The sequence below is a fragment of the Macaca nemestrina genome, chromosome 7 (genome assembly GCF_043159975.1).
Source record: "Macaca nemestrina isolate mMacNem1 chromosome 7, mMacNem.hap1, whole genome shotgun sequence".
Taxonomy (NCBI): Eukaryota; Metazoa; Chordata; class Mammalia; order Primates; family Cercopithecidae; genus Macaca; species Macaca nemestrina.
In genome coordinates, this window is record NC_092131.1 from 38,431,492 (window position 1) to 38,448,801 (window position 17,310).

Here is a 17,310-nt window from a genome sequence, read left to right on the forward strand (position 1 = left end):
AGACCAGCAGTGGCCAGGCACAGTGGCTCATGCCTGTAATCCCAGCACTTTGGGAGGCTGAGGCATTGGGGTCACGAGGTCAGGAGTTTGAGACCATCCTGGCTAACATGGTGAAGCCCTGTCCCTTCCAAAAATACAAAAAATTAGCCAGGTATGGTGGCATACGCCTGTAGTCCCAGCTACTCGGGAGGCTGAGGCAAGAGAATTGCTTGAACCCAGGAGGCGGAGCTTGCAGTGAGCCGAGATCACGCCACTGCCCTGCAGCCTGGGCAACAGAGCGAGACACCGTCTTAAAAAAAAAGAAAGAAAGAAAGAAAAAAAATCAGCAGTTACCAGGATTTTTAGGGCAGTGAAACACAGCATTTATAGGGCAGTGAAACTATTCTGTATGATACTACAGTGGTAGATACATGTTGTTATACATTTGCCAAAATCCATAGAATGCACAACACCAAGAGTGAACCCTAATGTATGCTATGAACTTTGGGTGACAGTGTGTCAATGTTGAGTCATTGATTGTAACAAATGTATCACTGTGGTGCCGGATATTGACAATGGGGAAGCCTGTGGGAGAACAAGTGTTATGTGGAAAATCTCTGCACTTGCTTCGTAGTTTTGCTGTGAATCTAAACTGCTCCAAAAAATAAAGTTTATTAAGGAAAGAGAAATTCTCACTTCCTTGCTCATTTCTTTTCCACTTTCCATTTCACCTGCATGTTTCTTAAATGAAGCCAGTGTCCAAGTGTAGCCTGAGAATGCTGATAAGAGTGGAAGTTACCACTTACAAACCTGGAGCAGCCAGAGCTTTCTGTTCCTGAAGCCCAACATGGCTTGAGTGTTTCTAGCAGCCCCATTAGAGACTGAGTTGTCAGCTAAGCCCTGCCACGATCCAAACCTTTCTCCACCATATTGTGTGTTCTGCTGACTCGGCTCTGACTGAAGTTGCAGGAGTATAAGGGTGGGAAAAAGTCACTAGAAGGCACATTTCAGCTCAATGAAAGGAAGAGCTTTCAAATAACTGAGGAATCATGCAAAGGACACCTCTGGAAGTAGTGAGTCATTCATCACAGAACCAGGAACAATGTCCACCAGAAAGGTTGACAAAGAGCTTCAGTCGTAGTGGCACATTTTTCCCAACTCAGAGTCTGTATTCTGACTGTGAGCACTCCAGGTGGCAAGAACCTTGCCAGAAACCCTGCCCTACCCTGGGCATTTCTGGTTTTTCCCCTGCACCTGCTCATATGCATGGCTAAGCTCTCACAGCTCAGTCAGAAGGGGAAAGGTGGGCAGGCTGCCCTCCTCCAGGGGTGAGAGGGATAAGGCCAGAGGGAGCCAAAGACCAGGAACCCAGGGAAGGGCATGGTCTTCCGGCTCTGGCAAGATGAGTCAAGAGGGTTCCCCCTGCATGCTCTGCCCATTCTCCCAGAGTCCAGGCCTTTTCTGCTGCATGGAGGATGTCGGGACTGTACATCACACAGTGCACAAGGGCCTTTCCAGTTCACAAATCACTTCCCCGCATTCTACTTCATTGAGCCTCGCAGCAACCTTAGAAGTAGGCAGCAGCCAGCATAACTCTGATCAGACATCCCAGATGGGGAAATTGAAACTCAGAGAGGGTAACTGACATGCCCAACATCACACGATCAGTGATAGAGTTGAGACTCCAATCCAGGTCTCCTGGTTCCATATCTTCTTTAGGCCAGGCTGTCTCAAAGAGACTATGGGAATCAGCAGGAGAACCTTCATCTTACCACTGGGCCATTACATCAATTGCCTCAGTGACTCAAGGCACATCCAGACAATCACTGACCTGAGTGCAGATGGGAAAGGTGCAGGAGACAGGCGGGCCCATCCAATGCATGAGAAAGTTAAGGAAGAAGAAACTTTGACCAAATGACTCAGTGGCAAAGACTAGAACCTGAGCTCTATTCCAGATCTAGAGCATGCAGCTGACAAAAAAATAAGAACTGAGGCACAGTTCTCTCCCTGCCCAGAACAGCCTTCATTGTGGCTGGGCCTGAGTCTCATTCACATTTTATACCAGAAAGTCAGGGAGTTCACAGCTGACAGGGCTCCCTCCTTCACTGGGCTGCGGCATTAAGGGAGGCCTGTGTGCAGTGGGTCTCCGCTGTCCTAATTTCCTGGCTAAAGACCTAGATAGAGTGTCTAAATTTTCCTCCAGCCAACTGCTGCCCCAGATTTAGCCTCTCTGATGGATAAGTCTGTCTCTCTCCCTGCCAGTGGCTGTATCTGCCACTCCATCCCATCCCTGGGCACCTGTTTTTAATTTGCCGACAATACAGAAGCCTCGCTTGAAATGTATAGAATTGTATGCAGAAAATGCCAAAACCCTAACAAAGGACCTAGAGGAGAACCTGGAGACACAGAGGCCCAACCTGAGTGGTGGAAGAAGACTCAGTGCCCTCATGATGCCAATCCTCAAATCCATGCCATCCAAATACAAATCCCCAATCTTTTTTATTTTATCTTTAATCAACAAAATGATTCTGAAGTCCAGCTGAAAGGATAAATGAGCAAGAATAACCAATACAATTTTAGAAGAAGAAAAATGAGGGTGGATTGTCCTGTTGGATTAAAATCAAGATGTAAAGTTGCAAAAATCAATCCCACTCATTTACTAATTCATTCCACAAACATTTATCGAGAACTCATCTTGACCAAATGACTCAGTGGCAAAGACTAGAGAGACTGTCTAGTCTGCAGAGCCCAGGGAGTGCTCGCAGAGCCCAGGGAGGGGTGGTTGGGAAAGATGAGGACTTCCCAAGAGTCAAGTTAGAGGGTCTGAGCCAAGGCTGATAGCCCCTGCCCTGTGACTTGCCTGGGAGAGGAAAAGGACAAGTGACTAGGCAAAGAGAAATGGACTAAATCCGGCCCTCCCTCTGCAGGCTGCTCTGGTCACATCACTCTGCCGCTTCAGGGCTCAGACAGTTCACTCGCAGCATGGGCCTATATTAATAATATGATCATAATGCTAACAAACACAGATATTCTTTAAGCATGTACTATGTGCCAAGCACTTTATATGCAACATCTCACTAAATTCTCACAACATCCCTAAGATGGATTCTATTATCATCTGCATTTTTCAGATAAGAATATTTGGAGAAGTTAAATAACTCGCCTGAGGTCGCAAAACTAGAAGTAGTGAAGGTCAAATACAAATACAGGCAGCCTGGCTCCCGAATCCACGATGCTACCCACTACCGCCCCCTGCCTTTCAGATGTGATAATGACTCCTCAGAACCGGCAAGGCCCAGTGCTGCACGGAGATTCTATTTTTTTTTTTTTATTTTTTTTTTTTTTGAGACGGTGTCTCGCTCTGTCGCCCAGGCTGAAATGCAATGGCGCAGTCTCAGCTCACTGCAACCTCCGCCTCCCGGGTTCAAGCGATTCTCCTGCCTCAGCTGCCCGAGAAGCTGGGACTACAGGCACACGCTACCATGTCCGGCTTATTTTTTTTTTTTTTTTTTTTTAGTAGAGACGGGGTTTCACCATGTTGGCCAGGCTGGTCTTGAATTCCCGACCTCAGGTGATCCCCCCTGCCTTGGCCTCCCACAGTGCTGGGATTACAGGCATGAGCCACTGCACCCGGCCTGCACTGAGATTCTAAATGAAGAAGAGGGCTTCGATGGCTCCCCACCTTCAGACAAGGCAAGAGTCTCCTTTAACCCTCCAGGCTGCCTCAAGCCAGTGCTTAGCCTGCTCTGGACTTTTGACTTTCAGAGAATGAAGGAACTTCTGAGATCATCAAGCCCAATTACCCTCAGGTGCCAGATGCCCCTCTAGGGATAACAGAGGGCATTATAGCCCCCTGTGAACATCATTGACAAGCAGCTCATTACCTACTGATGCAGCTGATGACATTTTGGATGGCTCTTTCTCGAGAAGGTGATCACCCACCCTTTTCACTTTACTCCCAGGTGTTGGTAAGGAGAAAGACGCTTCTTGCCAATAAGCTACAGCAAGTCCCAAGCAAGCACTGTGATCCCACTTGGCCTCCCTGCCCTGCCCCATCTGATCTTCTAGCAAGTCCTCTGTGCACCTAGCTCCCCCGCATCACACCCTAATGCTAGAAACATGAGCCATTACACCACGGCTGCTGAGGGCCCCTGGGTGTGCACCTACCTCTCTCTGCTCCCTCTGAAGGCAGAGTTCTTCGGTCTCTTCCATCAGTTTGTCTGCCAAAACAAGCGCACACACACACACACACACACACACACACACATCAGGAAAGTGCTCTGAGGTCCTGAGGGAGTTGGTGCCTGAGGTGATCGCTGTCACCCCCAGCATCTCCCAAGGAAGGGGCCTGCAACCCTGCCAGCCAGAGGGTGGACCATCTCCTGGTGACGGAAGCTGCCACTCTCCTTCCCCATCCTCATCCTGCTCTTTCTATTCACAGGGTTATGAGGGGCCTCATCCTTGGAAGTTCAAAATGGTCTCTGCATCCCCCAGGTCTGCTGCATCTGGGCTAGTCCCACACCCACCTTCCACCTGCACTAATGTCTGGCTAGTAGGGAGGGCAGAGTCCTGGGGCAGGGGAGGTTCTGAAGCAGGCATAGGGGAGCCAGTGCTGGGGCCCCAAGTGTCTAAGCAGACAGAGGGGAGAGGGTCCCAGGCTGAGGGCAAACCCTCAGTCTCATCTTCTCCCCCAAACAGTGCACGTTTACCAACCACTCAGGGGCACAAGGACCTGGAATGCGGTGGCAAGGTTTAAAATGGTCTGGGGCAAGGGTGCTGGGGACAAGCCAGACCCTGGGGACCCAGGATAGGATAACGACATCAGCTCCACTTATGGAGCCCTTACTGCATGTCTGGCTCAAGCACTTACAGACATTTTCTCATTTAACCCAATCCTCTAAAAGCTAGAGACTATTTTTAACTCGATTTTAAGGATGAGGAAATTGAGGCTTAGAGAGGCTGAGCTGCCTAAAGATATACACAGTTGATAGATGGGTGACAAGTGATGAAACTGGATCCAGAGCCCGGGCTCTTAACCACCAGATGCTCCTGCCTTTGGTCATGCTGGCCAAAAGGATGCATACTGCACCAGAAAGCCCTCCAGGTGCTGAACCTGGTCTCTGTCCCCCCATAGCCCCACCTGAGAGACCCTCACCCCTGCTGGGTCCTTTACCAAGCCCCTGGCTATAGCCCCTGGTCCCCACGTGCTGCTACCATTAGGGAACCACCCCTCCAGCCAACCTAAATACTCCTGCTTTTCCTTAGCCAACTGCAGCCCCTGGGCCTCCAGGCTTTTGATCATGGCTTCTCCCAGCTGGGCATTCTTCCAGGTCCTGGGGAGGGAGGGCAGATGGGATAGAGGAGGGAAGAGGAAGAAACAGAAAATCATTAAAACGGAAGGGTAGAGGGGAAAGAGAAGGCATACGTTTTGTACTCGCCCACCCTTTCTCCTCCAGAATCTCAGCTTGCGTTCACTCTGGCACCCATAGCTCTGGGCATGCCACCAGCATGGATCCGTTACAGTCGCTGGAGGCTGGCCCAGGCTGCAAAGTGGGCCACTGGGGGCTGGGCCAACAGCACTTTTAGAGCAGGGAAGAAATTGCTTCCTGGGTGGCTTTTTACGTCACTGAATGTCCACTACCCAGTGCAAGTCCTGCCACAGAGCACACAGTCGGTGTTGTTTGTTGAACTAAAAGCATGACTTAGCCTGACTAGGCAGGTGTCAGGACAGTGGTTTACATGCAAATGGACTGGGTTAGCTGGGGATTTCTGTGATCTTGACCCTAATTTACAAAGCATTAGCTCTAGTCCTTGCTAGAATTAATTATGGACCTGGGGAGGTGAGATGGGTATCAGGAGGCATCAAATACAACTCCCAAGAGTTGGAGACAAATGGTACCTACACCTGCCACCTGTGACCTAGACACTTTCCAAGCTCACTCAGGGGACCCCTCACAGATGCTCTAAAACCTGGCCTGTCTGCTCTCACCCACCCTAGCCATCTCCCACAGCCCTGGCCCTGTCCCCACCAGGATCCCAGCAGAGAGGCAGGGAGTTCGGGGCAGCCCTGCCCACCCCGTCCTGGATCCGCAGGATCAGCCACCCTGCTGGCTGTGAGCACTTACACCTTCCCAGACTCTTGCAGCATCTCCAGCCACTGGGTCTGCTCAAACTCCGACTCAGCCGCAAGCAGGATGTTCCCCTGCCAGGAAGAGGAGCCATGGGCATGCCTGAGAGGCAGCCATGCTGAGGGTGATGGAGGCCCAGTTCTGCCCTGTCACCCACCCCACATCCCTGGGTGCTGATGCCTCTCTCCCAGGCCAGGACATGGGGGGTTTCTCCTGAAGGGGCCTGAGAGGCTGGTCTGCTCCTGCGAAGCCCAGACTGAGGAAAGAGCTTTACTCACATGGAAGTCCTGGTGTGAGATCTTCATGGCATAGGGCATGCTGGGCTCTTCCTTGGGCTCCACCAGGCAACCCCCGAGAGGGATGACGCCCTGAGGAAGAACCAGAACAGGCAGCCCCCACCCCACCCAATTGGGATCACTCAGGGGTTCTGGGGGCCCCTGGACAAAGCCACATCCTGCCAAGTGCTCCAGGATGGAAGCTAGACCCTGGGGCTACAGGACAGAGGCCAGAACTGATGTCCAGAGAGAAGAGGAAGGGCTGGGGAAGGGTCTGGGGCACAGAAGGGTGGGGATCCAGCCCAGGACAGGGGCAGGAGGTCTTTTTCCCCAAGAGGATTTGCCCTCCAGACTGTCTGCTAGGCCAGAGCAAGACAGCAGTCCCATCCCCTCACAAGATGCAAGCCCTGATGCCCACACTGGGCCCTCCCCTGCTGTGGCTCTGGCAGGGGCCGCCTCACCTTAGGATGTATATTGAAGTATTTATTGGTTTCAAAGCTCTTTTTTTCGCTCTCAGAGTAGTAAAGCAGAAAGCTCTCTTTGATGATGAAAAACCTATAGTGGGTGGTGAGGAAGGAAGGGCAACCAGGAGAGAAGGGGTAAGGTTTCTTGGGACAACAAGAGCACCCTTGGGGGCCCTGGACTCACATGGGAGCCCACGGGGACACCAGCTCAGACATCCTTACCAACTCAAGCTCCACATCCTCACAAAGGCCTCAGCTGGCCGGTGGCCTCCCCACAGGCAGCTGGGCCCCTGCACAGGTGGCCAGCTGGAGCGGGAGCCCCACTACTGGCTTCCAGGTCTGGCTGCCTCTGTCTCCCTGAACCACCACCTGGGTCAGCACAGCAGGACAGCTGTGGTTCATCCCCTGGGGTACCTTCAGCCCCTTCAGCTCTCATCTCCAGCCACTTAGAGTCTCCTCTAGGAGGAGAAGGAAGGTAAGACGATGCAAGATGCTAAGATGGGTCTTTGGCAAGTAACATGAAAGCTGGCAATCTGCAGCCCCGAACACCCCAGTGTGACGTTGGCATTCCCTTTGTCTCAGACTGCTCCCCGTCTCCTTCTGGGACTTAGGTCTAACTGAGGGGCTCTGTGACTTTGGTGCTTTTGGACTGCTGGGGAGGCCACGCCCTCGATGTCAACGTGTGGAGCATTTGGACCCACCCCAAGGGTTCTCCCAGGACTCATGTTTGGAGCTGTGATGAGCCACCAAGCACCCTCTAGGGGAAGGTCCGATTGGGACTCAAAGCCCAGAGGCTGAGGGATATCCAGAGTGTGGGCTCCTTCCTCCAGGGCCCCTGCTAGTAAGTGCTGTTATAGTGACGGGGTGTGAGTAGAATGTGGTGGTGATTCTGAAAGTTGGTGGAGCATGTGTGTATGTGTGTGTGCATGCACACATATGAGAGTTTAAAGTTTACATGCAGGGAGAGTTGGAGCCAGCTCAGATGGGCTCATAAGAGCCCACAGTGTCAATCTCTTCCCTGCTCTGTGTTTGGTCACATGGTGTTGGTAGCTTGATAGTGGCTGTGATGGGAGTATTTACACCATACAAGTCAAATCCTACAGAATTGCCTCAGCTTCCTCCCCCAAGAGCCCAGTGTAAGCATTTGCCAGCACACCACTGGTTGAATGGGCCCTCAAGTGAGGGGCTTGAAAACTTGCTGGTGAGGCTGCGCTCTGTGGCTCACACCAGTAATCAATCCCAGCACTTTGGGAGGCTGAGGAGGGCAGATCACTTGAAGTCAGGAGTTCGAGACCAGTCTGGCCAACATGGTGAAACCCCATCTCTACTAAAAGTACAGAAATTAACTGGGTGTGGTGGAGCACACCTGTAGCCCCAGCTACTTGGGAGGCTGAGACATGAGAATCACTTGAACCTGGGATGCGGAGGTTGCAGTGAGCCAAGATTGTGCCACTGAACTCCAGCCTGGGCAACAAGAGTGAGACTCCATCTCAAAAGAAAAGAGAAGAAAAGAAGAAAAACGAAAAGAAAAGAAAAGAAAAAAAGATAAAGAAACCTTGCTGGTGAGCATGACAAAGTCAGACACTCTCTGAGGGTCCTACCAGCCACATGACCTTTCCTAAGGCCTCAGCTGTTGCCGCGAGGCAAGCCTGGGACTACTGGCAGCTGCCATCTGAGGGAAGTGAAGCTCAGCTCTGTGCTTTGGTGTGAGCCTCATGCCAACCCATTTTCTTTTCTTTTTTCTTTTTTTTTTTTTTTTTTGAGACGGAGTCTCGCTCTGTCGCCCAGGCTGGAGTGCAGTGGACGGATCTCAGCTCACTGCAAGCTCCACCTCCTGGGTTCATGCCATTCTCCTGCCTCAGCCTCCCGAGTAGGTGGGACTACAGGGCCCCGCCACCTCGCCCGGCTAGTTTTTTGTATTTTTTTAGTAGAGACGGGGTTTCACCATGTTAGCCAGGATGGTCTTGATCTCCTGACCTCGTGATCCGCCCGTCTCAGCCTCCCAAAGTGCTGGGATTACAGGCTGAGCCACTGCACCCAGTCCCATTTTCTTTACCTGAACCTACCCTCTCTAGCTGGCCACATAACAAACACAGCCCTGTGGACCCTGCTCAGGTTGATACCCTACTAACGCCAACTCTCTCCCTAGGCCTTCCTGCCCCCACTACAGAAAGAGCACACGAATACCACCTGCTGCAGAACCTCAGTGACATTCCAGACCTGCCAGCACCTGACCTCCGCCCACCTCTCAGCTTTCCTGCCACATCTGCCCTTCAGCCTTCTGTCCTCCAGCCACTGCCGAGCTCACTGTCCCCTGCCTGCTACACTTGCGTGGTCCTGCACATGGAGATTGTGCGGCTTGGCCTGAAACGCCCTCCCTCTTGCTCTTCAGCCAGCGGGACCCTTCCCACCCTTGGTGACCCGCCCAGCCCACACTGATGTCTGGGCTCCTTCTGCACTTGTTAGCAGAGCCTGCACTTGGCACTTAGGCCCACTCCACATCCCATGTGTGCATCTTGCCCCAGCGGGGCATCAGGCTCCTGGAGGGCAGGTCCATCCCACTTCAGTCCCATGGGCCCAGGTCGGTGTCCCCTGGCTGTTCCAAGGGAATTTCACAGAGTAGTTGAGAGCATATAGGCCTTGGAATCAGAGAGACCTGACACTTTCCAGCTGGGGTTGGGGGTCCTTGGCCAAGTCAGCTCTCCTTTCTGAGCCTTAGTTTCTCTACCTGTAGAACGGGGATAATAACAACTACCTTATGCGGTTATTTTGAGGGTCAAATGAGATTGTGCTCATCACCTCACCAATCTGCAGAGGACTCAGGACAGGGCTGAGTGATGCATTCCATGGTCTGAATACAATCACTGCAGGGAGCAGCACACGACTCTCTCCAGGGCCACCGCCTCCTCTTGATGGCTTTGGAAATACTGCTATGGACTCGGTATGTCTCCTCAATGTTCATATGTTCAAGCCCTAACCCCACATGTGACTGTATTTGGAGATAAGGTCTTTAGGGGGTAACTAATGTTAAGGAAGGTCATAAGAGCAGGGCCCTAATCCAATAGGACTGTGGCCTTCTAAGAAGAGCTCTCTCTCCTGGCTGAGTGCAGTGGCTCATATCTGTAATCACGACATTTTGGGAGGCTGAAGCAGGGGGATTAGTTGAGCCCAGGAGTTCAAGACCAGCCTAGGCAACATAGCAAGGCCTTGACTCTACATTTAAAAAAATTAGCTGGGCATGGTGGTACATGCCTGTAGTTCTAGCTACTCAGGAGGCTGAGTGAGAGGATCACTTGAGTCCAGGAATTCAAGGCTGCAGTGAGCCGTGATCGCACCACCACTGCACTCCAGGGTGGCCTCCAGCCTGGGTGACAGATCAAGACCCTGTTGCAAAAATAAATAAATCAAACCTCTCCCATCCTCTTTTTCCTCTTTCTCCACCATGTGGGGACATATTGAGAAGGTGGCCATCTGCAAGCCAGGAACAGGTGCCCTCATCAGAACCTGATCATGCTGGCAACTTGATCTCAGACTCTCAGCCTGCAGAACTGTGACCAAATACACTTCCAGGGTTTAAGCCACCCAGTCTACGGCATTTTGTTATAGTAGCCCAAGCTGACTGAAACACATAAATACCTTCTTGCCTTCCTGCCACTTCTGGAGCCCCTCCCACTTAAGGCAAAGCACTGTGCCAGGGCAGGGAAGTGGGTGGGCAGATGATCATTAGACACATGGCAAGGAGGCCACACAGCTTAGACACACAGTGCAGGGCCGTGGGGTCCACCAACTCCCATCCTTCAAGTTGCAGCCTCAGGCAAACTCCCAGCCTTACTAAGCCTCCCTTTCTTCCTCTATAAAATGGGGGTACAAATAACTGTCTCTTAGGGCTGTTGTAAAGATTCCTCCATTGATTCAACAATTACTGAGTTGCCACTGTGTGCCAAGCACTGCTCTGGGTGTTGGAGATACAGTTGTGAACAAGACAGGCAAAAATCGCTGTCTCCATAGAGCTTACACTACTTGCATGTAGTGGGTGTCAGATGGTGAATACATGAGACATAGAGATGTCATGTGCCAGATGCTGATATGTGCTATGGAGGAAAATGAAGCAGGTTAGGGGGCATTGGAAGTGGGCACGGATGCATGTTAAAGAGGATGGGCAGGGACAGCCTAATTAAGAAGGTGATCTTTGAGGAGAGGTAAGGTGTTTCCAGCACAGGAGCTGCAGGTGCAAAGGTCCTGAGGCAGGAAGTGTGCCCAGCTCTCGAGCGAAATGCAAGGCAGCAGCACTTGGGCCAGATTGCAGAGGGCTCTATGGCTATGGTAATGACAATAATGATCAAGCTAACATTTATTTAGTACTTTCCACACACCACATCTCATTCCAAGCAGTTACTGCTGTTAATGCACTTAACACCACTCACAATGATGCTAAGAGAGAAATGCTCCCTGCATTTTACACGGGCAGAAATGAAGCAGAGAGGAGGCGTGATTTGCTGAAGGTCACAGCACTAGTTGGTAGAGGCTGGCATTTTCTCTGAGAAAGAGAGGCAGCCACTGGAAGGCTTTGAGCAGGAGTGACCTGACTTACATTGCAAAAGCCTCATCCTAGCTGCTGTGTTGAGAGCAGACTGTCAGGGTAAAGGCAGGGAGATTCATTAGGGGATATTGCCACATATCGTTAGGGGGCAAGAGAGGATCCAGTGGATGGAGGCATGTAAAATCCTCAGCACTTGCCTGGCACACAGAAGGTAGCCCCTAATGTCATGTCCCTTCTTCTCCTCCTGCTTCTGAAGGACAGCATAGAGAGGGGCAGGGGAAGGAAAGTGGATGTTCAGGGTAGCCTTTGCTCTGTGAGGGCCAGAGTTCAGTAGGGATTGTGAAGGGCCCACACATCACACATGCCACACCCGGCCTGACTGCACCTGTCCCCAGGTTGGCTTGGGTGGAGGTGGGGGTTAAGGGAGGTGAGCCAGCGTGGACCTGGAGGAGGAGGAGGATGGCCTGGCAGGCAGGAATGAGCTCTGCCCAACGAAGGCCTCACCTGGCAAGCACATTTCTAGGACCCAAAGGTCTGGCCTTGCTTATAAACCTGAGTCAGTGACAGCCCTGCTATTCTAGCTGCCCCTTCTCAGCATCTTCTCAGCAGGCGGGGGCTCAGAACCCCAGTCCCTGCACAGGGGAACACTTCCTCTTCCCACCCCTTATTCCAAAGTCCCCTTGTTCCCCGACACTCTCATTCGGACTGCAAGCCAGAGGCCACATCTTCCCAGGCCCTGTGCAGTTGGTCTGGCTAGAGACGGCCCAAGGGCTAGAGATGGCTGCCCTTTCTGCAGCTGTTCTAATGCGTTGGCTCCTGCGCTAAGGGTTCCACATGTATTTGATCCACGTCACAATCGTGGAGGGTTAGACATATTATTCTCATTTCACAGATGAGGAAACTGAGGCTTAGGGGCAAAATAGTGTATGCAAAGCCACACTCCTAGGGCAGAGGTGGAGCTGGGATTGGAACCCATAGACAATAGTCCCTATACCTACTTCCCACAGCCACTGCCTAAGAAGCTGCTCCATCCAGCTCCTGGCCAAGAAACAGATGGGTCAGAGGCTGTCAGTTTCAAGGTTGGGGTAGCCAACGTTAGAGTTCTGCTACTGACTGGCAATGTGACCGGGGCAAGTTACCTAATATATTTAGGTCTCAGGTCCCTCCCACCGTACAACTTGAGGATAATAGTAATAACAGCTATATCTCACAGGGCTGTCAGGATAATGTTCCCCTAAAGACTTAGAACATGGTGGTAAATATGTAATAAATGATTGCTTTTATGATTATAATGATTATTTACTATGATTGGGTTCAGACTCTGCAATAATAAGCTGCACTCTCCCCTGACCTCCTTTTCCATTTGTGCTCACACGGCTGCTACTGGAGGGAGCTCTTGGCTCCAGCCCAGCTGGCCAGCTCCCTGTCCTCCCAACACATGGCTTATCCCTGCATCTGCTGCTTCCCCCTACCCCCCGTGTGCAGCCCATCCCTCCTTCCAGACCCAACATCAGTCCTGGGAGAAGCTCTGCCCACCAGCTGTGGCCCTTGTCTGTCCCCATGTGTTGGGATGAAGCCCAGAGCGTGGGTGAGGTAAGGGGCTTGTGTCAACTCTGGCTGCCTCTCTCTCCCATCATAAAGAATAGTATTTTCATATCCAGATTAAAGAGCATTCGCAAGGTGCCTGGACACTCGCCTTGCTAAGACAGTGACCAGGGAGAGCCTAGTTAAGAAGGTAATCTTTGAGGAGAGGTAAAGTGTTTCCAGCAGAGGAGCTGTATGTGCAAAGGCCCTGATGCTAAGTGTTTTATTGACTTTATCTTATTTAAATTTCTCGTAACAACTCTAAGAGAGTTTAATATGCCCCAGATCACACAACTCAGAATGGGGGAGCTAGGATCATTGTAAAGGTGCTTGTTTTTTTCTATTTCACTAGTGAGGAAACCGAAGCACAGAGAGATTAAGCAACTAGTAAGTGGCAAACTCAGAACGCAGTTATCTCTGCTGACAAAGCCCAAGTTCTCACCTGCTGTGCTCTGTGATGCCCGGTCCTCCTCATTACATGTGACTGGAATCGGTTCTCCTCCTAGGGCTTATCTCTGCTACCTCTGCAGAGTGACTGCAAGCTGCTGGTCAGCTCAGGTCAGAGAGCATGAATGAGTCCCCTGGTATACCCAGGTACTATGCTAGGCTCTGGAGCTTGATGATTTGCTGACCTCAGGGAGCTGATAGTCAAAAGCAGGAGAAAGAGTGTAGAAAACAATAATTTTAAAAATAGCTAATATTGGGCCCAGCACGGTAGCTCGCGCCTGTAATCCCAGCACTTTGGGAGGCCAAGGTGGGTGGATCACAAGGTCAGGAGTTCGAGACCATCCTGCCTAATACAGTGAAACCCTGTCTCTACTAAAAATACAAAAAAATTAGCCAGGCATGGTGGTGAGCACCTGTCGTCCCAGCTACTCAGGAGGCTGAGGCAGGAGAATGGCATGAACCTGGGAAGCAGAGCTTGCAGTGAGCTGAGATTGAGCCACTGCACTCCAGCCTGGGAGGACAGAGCAAGACTTTGTCTAAAAATAATAATAATTAAAAAAAAGCTAATATTGGCCCGGTGTGGTGGCTCATGCCTGTAATCCCAGTACTTTGCAGGGCCAAGACAGAAGGTTCATTTGAGCCCAGGAGTCCATACCAGCCTGGGCAACATAGGGAGACTCTGTCTCAACAAAAATTAAAAAATTATCTGGGTATAGTAGCTTGTGCCTGTGGTCCCAGCTACTTGGGAGGCTGAGGTAGGAGTATTGCTTGAGACCAGGAGGTTGAGGCTACAGTGAGCCATGATCATGCCACTACCCTCCAGCCTGGGCCACAAAGGCAGACCTTGTCTCAAAAGACTATAAAAAACAAAAACAAAACACCTAATGTTTATCAAGCTCCTCCTTTGTGCTAGGTGCTAAACACTGTTCTAGTAACAGTATTGTGCTAACTCATTCAACTCCTCACATGAGGTAGGTGAGGAAACTGGGGCATAGAGAAATTAAATAATGTGCCCCAGATCACACAACTGGGAATGGGAGAGCTAGGATAGTTGTAAAGCATCAAGAGGATACACCACAACATTGTAAAGCATCAGGGTAGGCTTTAACTTTGTAACATACCAGGGAAGTACTCTGCAACATTGTAACACACCACAGTACACTGTAACTTTACAACACACCAGGAGAGTACACTGCAACATTCTAATGTGCCAGAATCTATTGCAACATTGTAAGTGTATATTAGGTACAGGAAGAGTGAAGACCAGGAGGAATCAAGGGTTTAGGGGTCCAGCCAAGGGAGATGGGACAATGAAGCAGGGCTTTGAAGAATGAATAGGAGTATCTTGGGAATTTGGGAGGAAATGGAAGGGGGAGAGATCCATTCCAGACAAAGAGAACAGCATAGGCAGATAATAGTGTGTTCAAAGTTATAAAAATATATCTGGTATTATTGGCAGAAAGTGCAAAGGGTGGGCAGTGGTGCAGGGGAGGTGCAGTAAGGAGTGAGTTAAGGTCAGAGAGCAGGGACAAAGCGGGGCAGAGTGAGTAGTCCTTGTGAAGATGCTGGACTTCTTCCTGCAGACAAGGGGAGCTGCCAGCAAGTTTCAAACAGGGCACTTGTAAGGTCATATTGTAGTTTTAGCCATGGGGAAGTCCATAACCAGGCAAAGGGAAAATTAAAGTTACTGGGAGGTACAAATCAGCAAGGTTCATTGAAATGTTCAACAAGGGCAGGGTGACATGATGACCAGGACGCTAGCTTGGGTCACAGAGTGGTACAGGTGCCATCCAACATGAATTAGGGAATCCAAGAAGGGTTTTCTTAAGCTTCAGCTTTGTCCCCATCTTCTGCTCTCCTCCCCAGTGCTCTGAATGCAACAAGGGCTCAACCAGAGCTTGATGGTCACCACTGCCTCATGATAAGTCCAGCTGGAGCCAAGGAAAATGTTATCTAGAACCGCAAGTATCTTCTATGTTGGCCAGGTCCTGTTAAACAAAGGCCTATCCACTCTCTGTCCACTCTGGTGAGCTTCCTAATGTTTGGAGATACAAATGCCACTGAGTTTAGGAGTAGGAGCTGGAAAGGGCTTTGCATAACAGAGTGAAAGAAATTTGAATTTGGGGAAAATCCTGTAGGACAATGGAGAGGAGGAGTGATGGGAGAGTGCAGAGCAGAGAGGATCCTGGGAGGATCCAAGAGTCGAGAGAGAGAGTGAGGTGACCATCTCTGACGACAGCGAGGTGGGGTGCCTACCAGGGAGCTAACGCTCAATTTGAAGATGTTTGCACTTCTGTAATTTAAATACCTCCTCTGCCCTCCTCTTTGCCACAGCTTCCCTGCAGGATAGGCTGCCAGACTCATAAATACCTTGATGAGAGGCTACTGTGTTTATGCAGCAGTGTGGAAGGCTGGAGAAACTGAGAAATAAAAGCTGAGTTCCTTTACAAATTTACAAGAAAAAAATCAACCCCATCAAAAAGTGGGCAAAGGATATGAACAGACGCTTCTCAAAAGAAGACATGTATGCAGCCAACAGACACATGAAAAAAATGCTCGTCATCACTGGTCATCAGAGAAATGCAAACCAAAACCACAATGAGATACCATCTCACACCAGTTAGAATGGTGATCATTAAAAAGTCAGGAAACAACAGATGCTGGAGAGCATGTGGAGAAATAGGAACACTTTTACACTGTTGGTGGGAGTGTAAACTAGTTCAACCATTGTGGAAAACAGTGTGGTGATTCCTTAAGTATCTAGAACTAGAAATACCATTTAACCCAGCCATCCCATTACTGGGTATATACCAGAAGGATTATAAATCATGCTGCTATAAAGACACATGCACATGTATGTTTATTGTGGCACTATTTACAATAGCAAAGACTTGGAACCAACCCAAATGTCCATCAATGATAGACTGGATTAAGAAAATGTGGCACATATACACCATGGAATACTATGCAGCCATAAAAAAGTATGAGTTCATGTCCTTTGTAGGGACATGCATGAAGCTGGAAACCATCATTCTGAGCAAACTATGGCAAGGACAGAAAACCAAACACCGCATGTGCTCACTCACAGGTGGGAATTGAACAATGAGAACACTTGGACACAGGAAGGGGAACATCACACACCGGGACCTGTCATGGGGTCGGGGTATGGGGGAGAGATAATATTAGGAGATATACCTAATATAAATGATGAGTTAATGGGTGCAGCACACCAACATGGGACATGTATACACATGTACCAAACCTGCACATTGTGCACATGTACCCTGGAACTTAAAGTATAATAATAATTTAAAAAAAAAAAAGCTGAGTTCCGCCTCTGGTTGTGCAACAAGGACCGTGTACATTGGTCAGCAAATTAATCCATCAACAAAAAAACTAGTTTAGAGCCTCTTGGGGATTAATAGAAACCTTGGTACAGATTTTAGACTTCCTTTAGATATGGGATTTGGTCTTGGGACCAAATTTATCTCACTCTCAAGAGGGCAGCAAGAGCCCAGTGTATGTGTGGGTTACACATGAGTTACATTTCCCGGGAAGGCGAACATCCAGACTGGCTTCCCCTCTTCCCCAGGCACAAACTTCCGGAATAGGCCCAGCAGCCAGTCTCCTGCCTCTCTGAGCCTCCTGGATACTGAGAATGGCTATGTAGGGGGTGAAGGTGGAGAAGGACTGCCCTCAGAAGTATCCTTTTCAGAACTGGCAGAAGGAAGGTGGAAATGACACAGCCCCCAGTATGTGTCCCTTGTGTCCATTCTGGGTGGCCTGCTGTGCTCCGGAAAAGGTCATCCTGGCCGGTGCTTCTCATCTGGCATCCAGTCTAAGATGGCAGAACAGCAGGAATCCTATCTGTGAAATGCGTGAGTCATGACACA

The 17,310-nt window shown here is 50.2% G+C and overlaps 1 protein-coding gene across 2 annotated transcripts in view; it reads right to left on the reverse strand.

Annotated features, from left to right (window-relative positions):
• LOC105472900 (pleckstrin homology and coiled-coil domain containing D1) overlaps positions 1-17,310 on the reverse strand; it is a 47,455-nt gene that overhangs the window by 24,347 nt on the left and 5,798 nt on the right. For both annotated transcript variants that reach the window (XM_011726481.2, XM_011726480.2), the window contains exons 2-6: positions 6,844-6,937; positions 6,386-6,475; positions 6,105-6,181; positions 5,221-5,312; positions 4,147-4,199 (exon numbers count right to left, since the gene is read on the reverse strand). In XM_011726481.2, the coding sequence (XP_011724783.1) occupies positions 4,147-4,199; positions 5,221-5,312; positions 6,105-6,181; positions 6,386-6,475; positions 6,844-6,937 (406 nt within the window). The remainder of the gene's footprint in view (positions 1-4,146; positions 4,200-5,220; positions 5,313-6,104; positions 6,182-6,385; positions 6,476-6,843; positions 6,938-17,310) is intronic.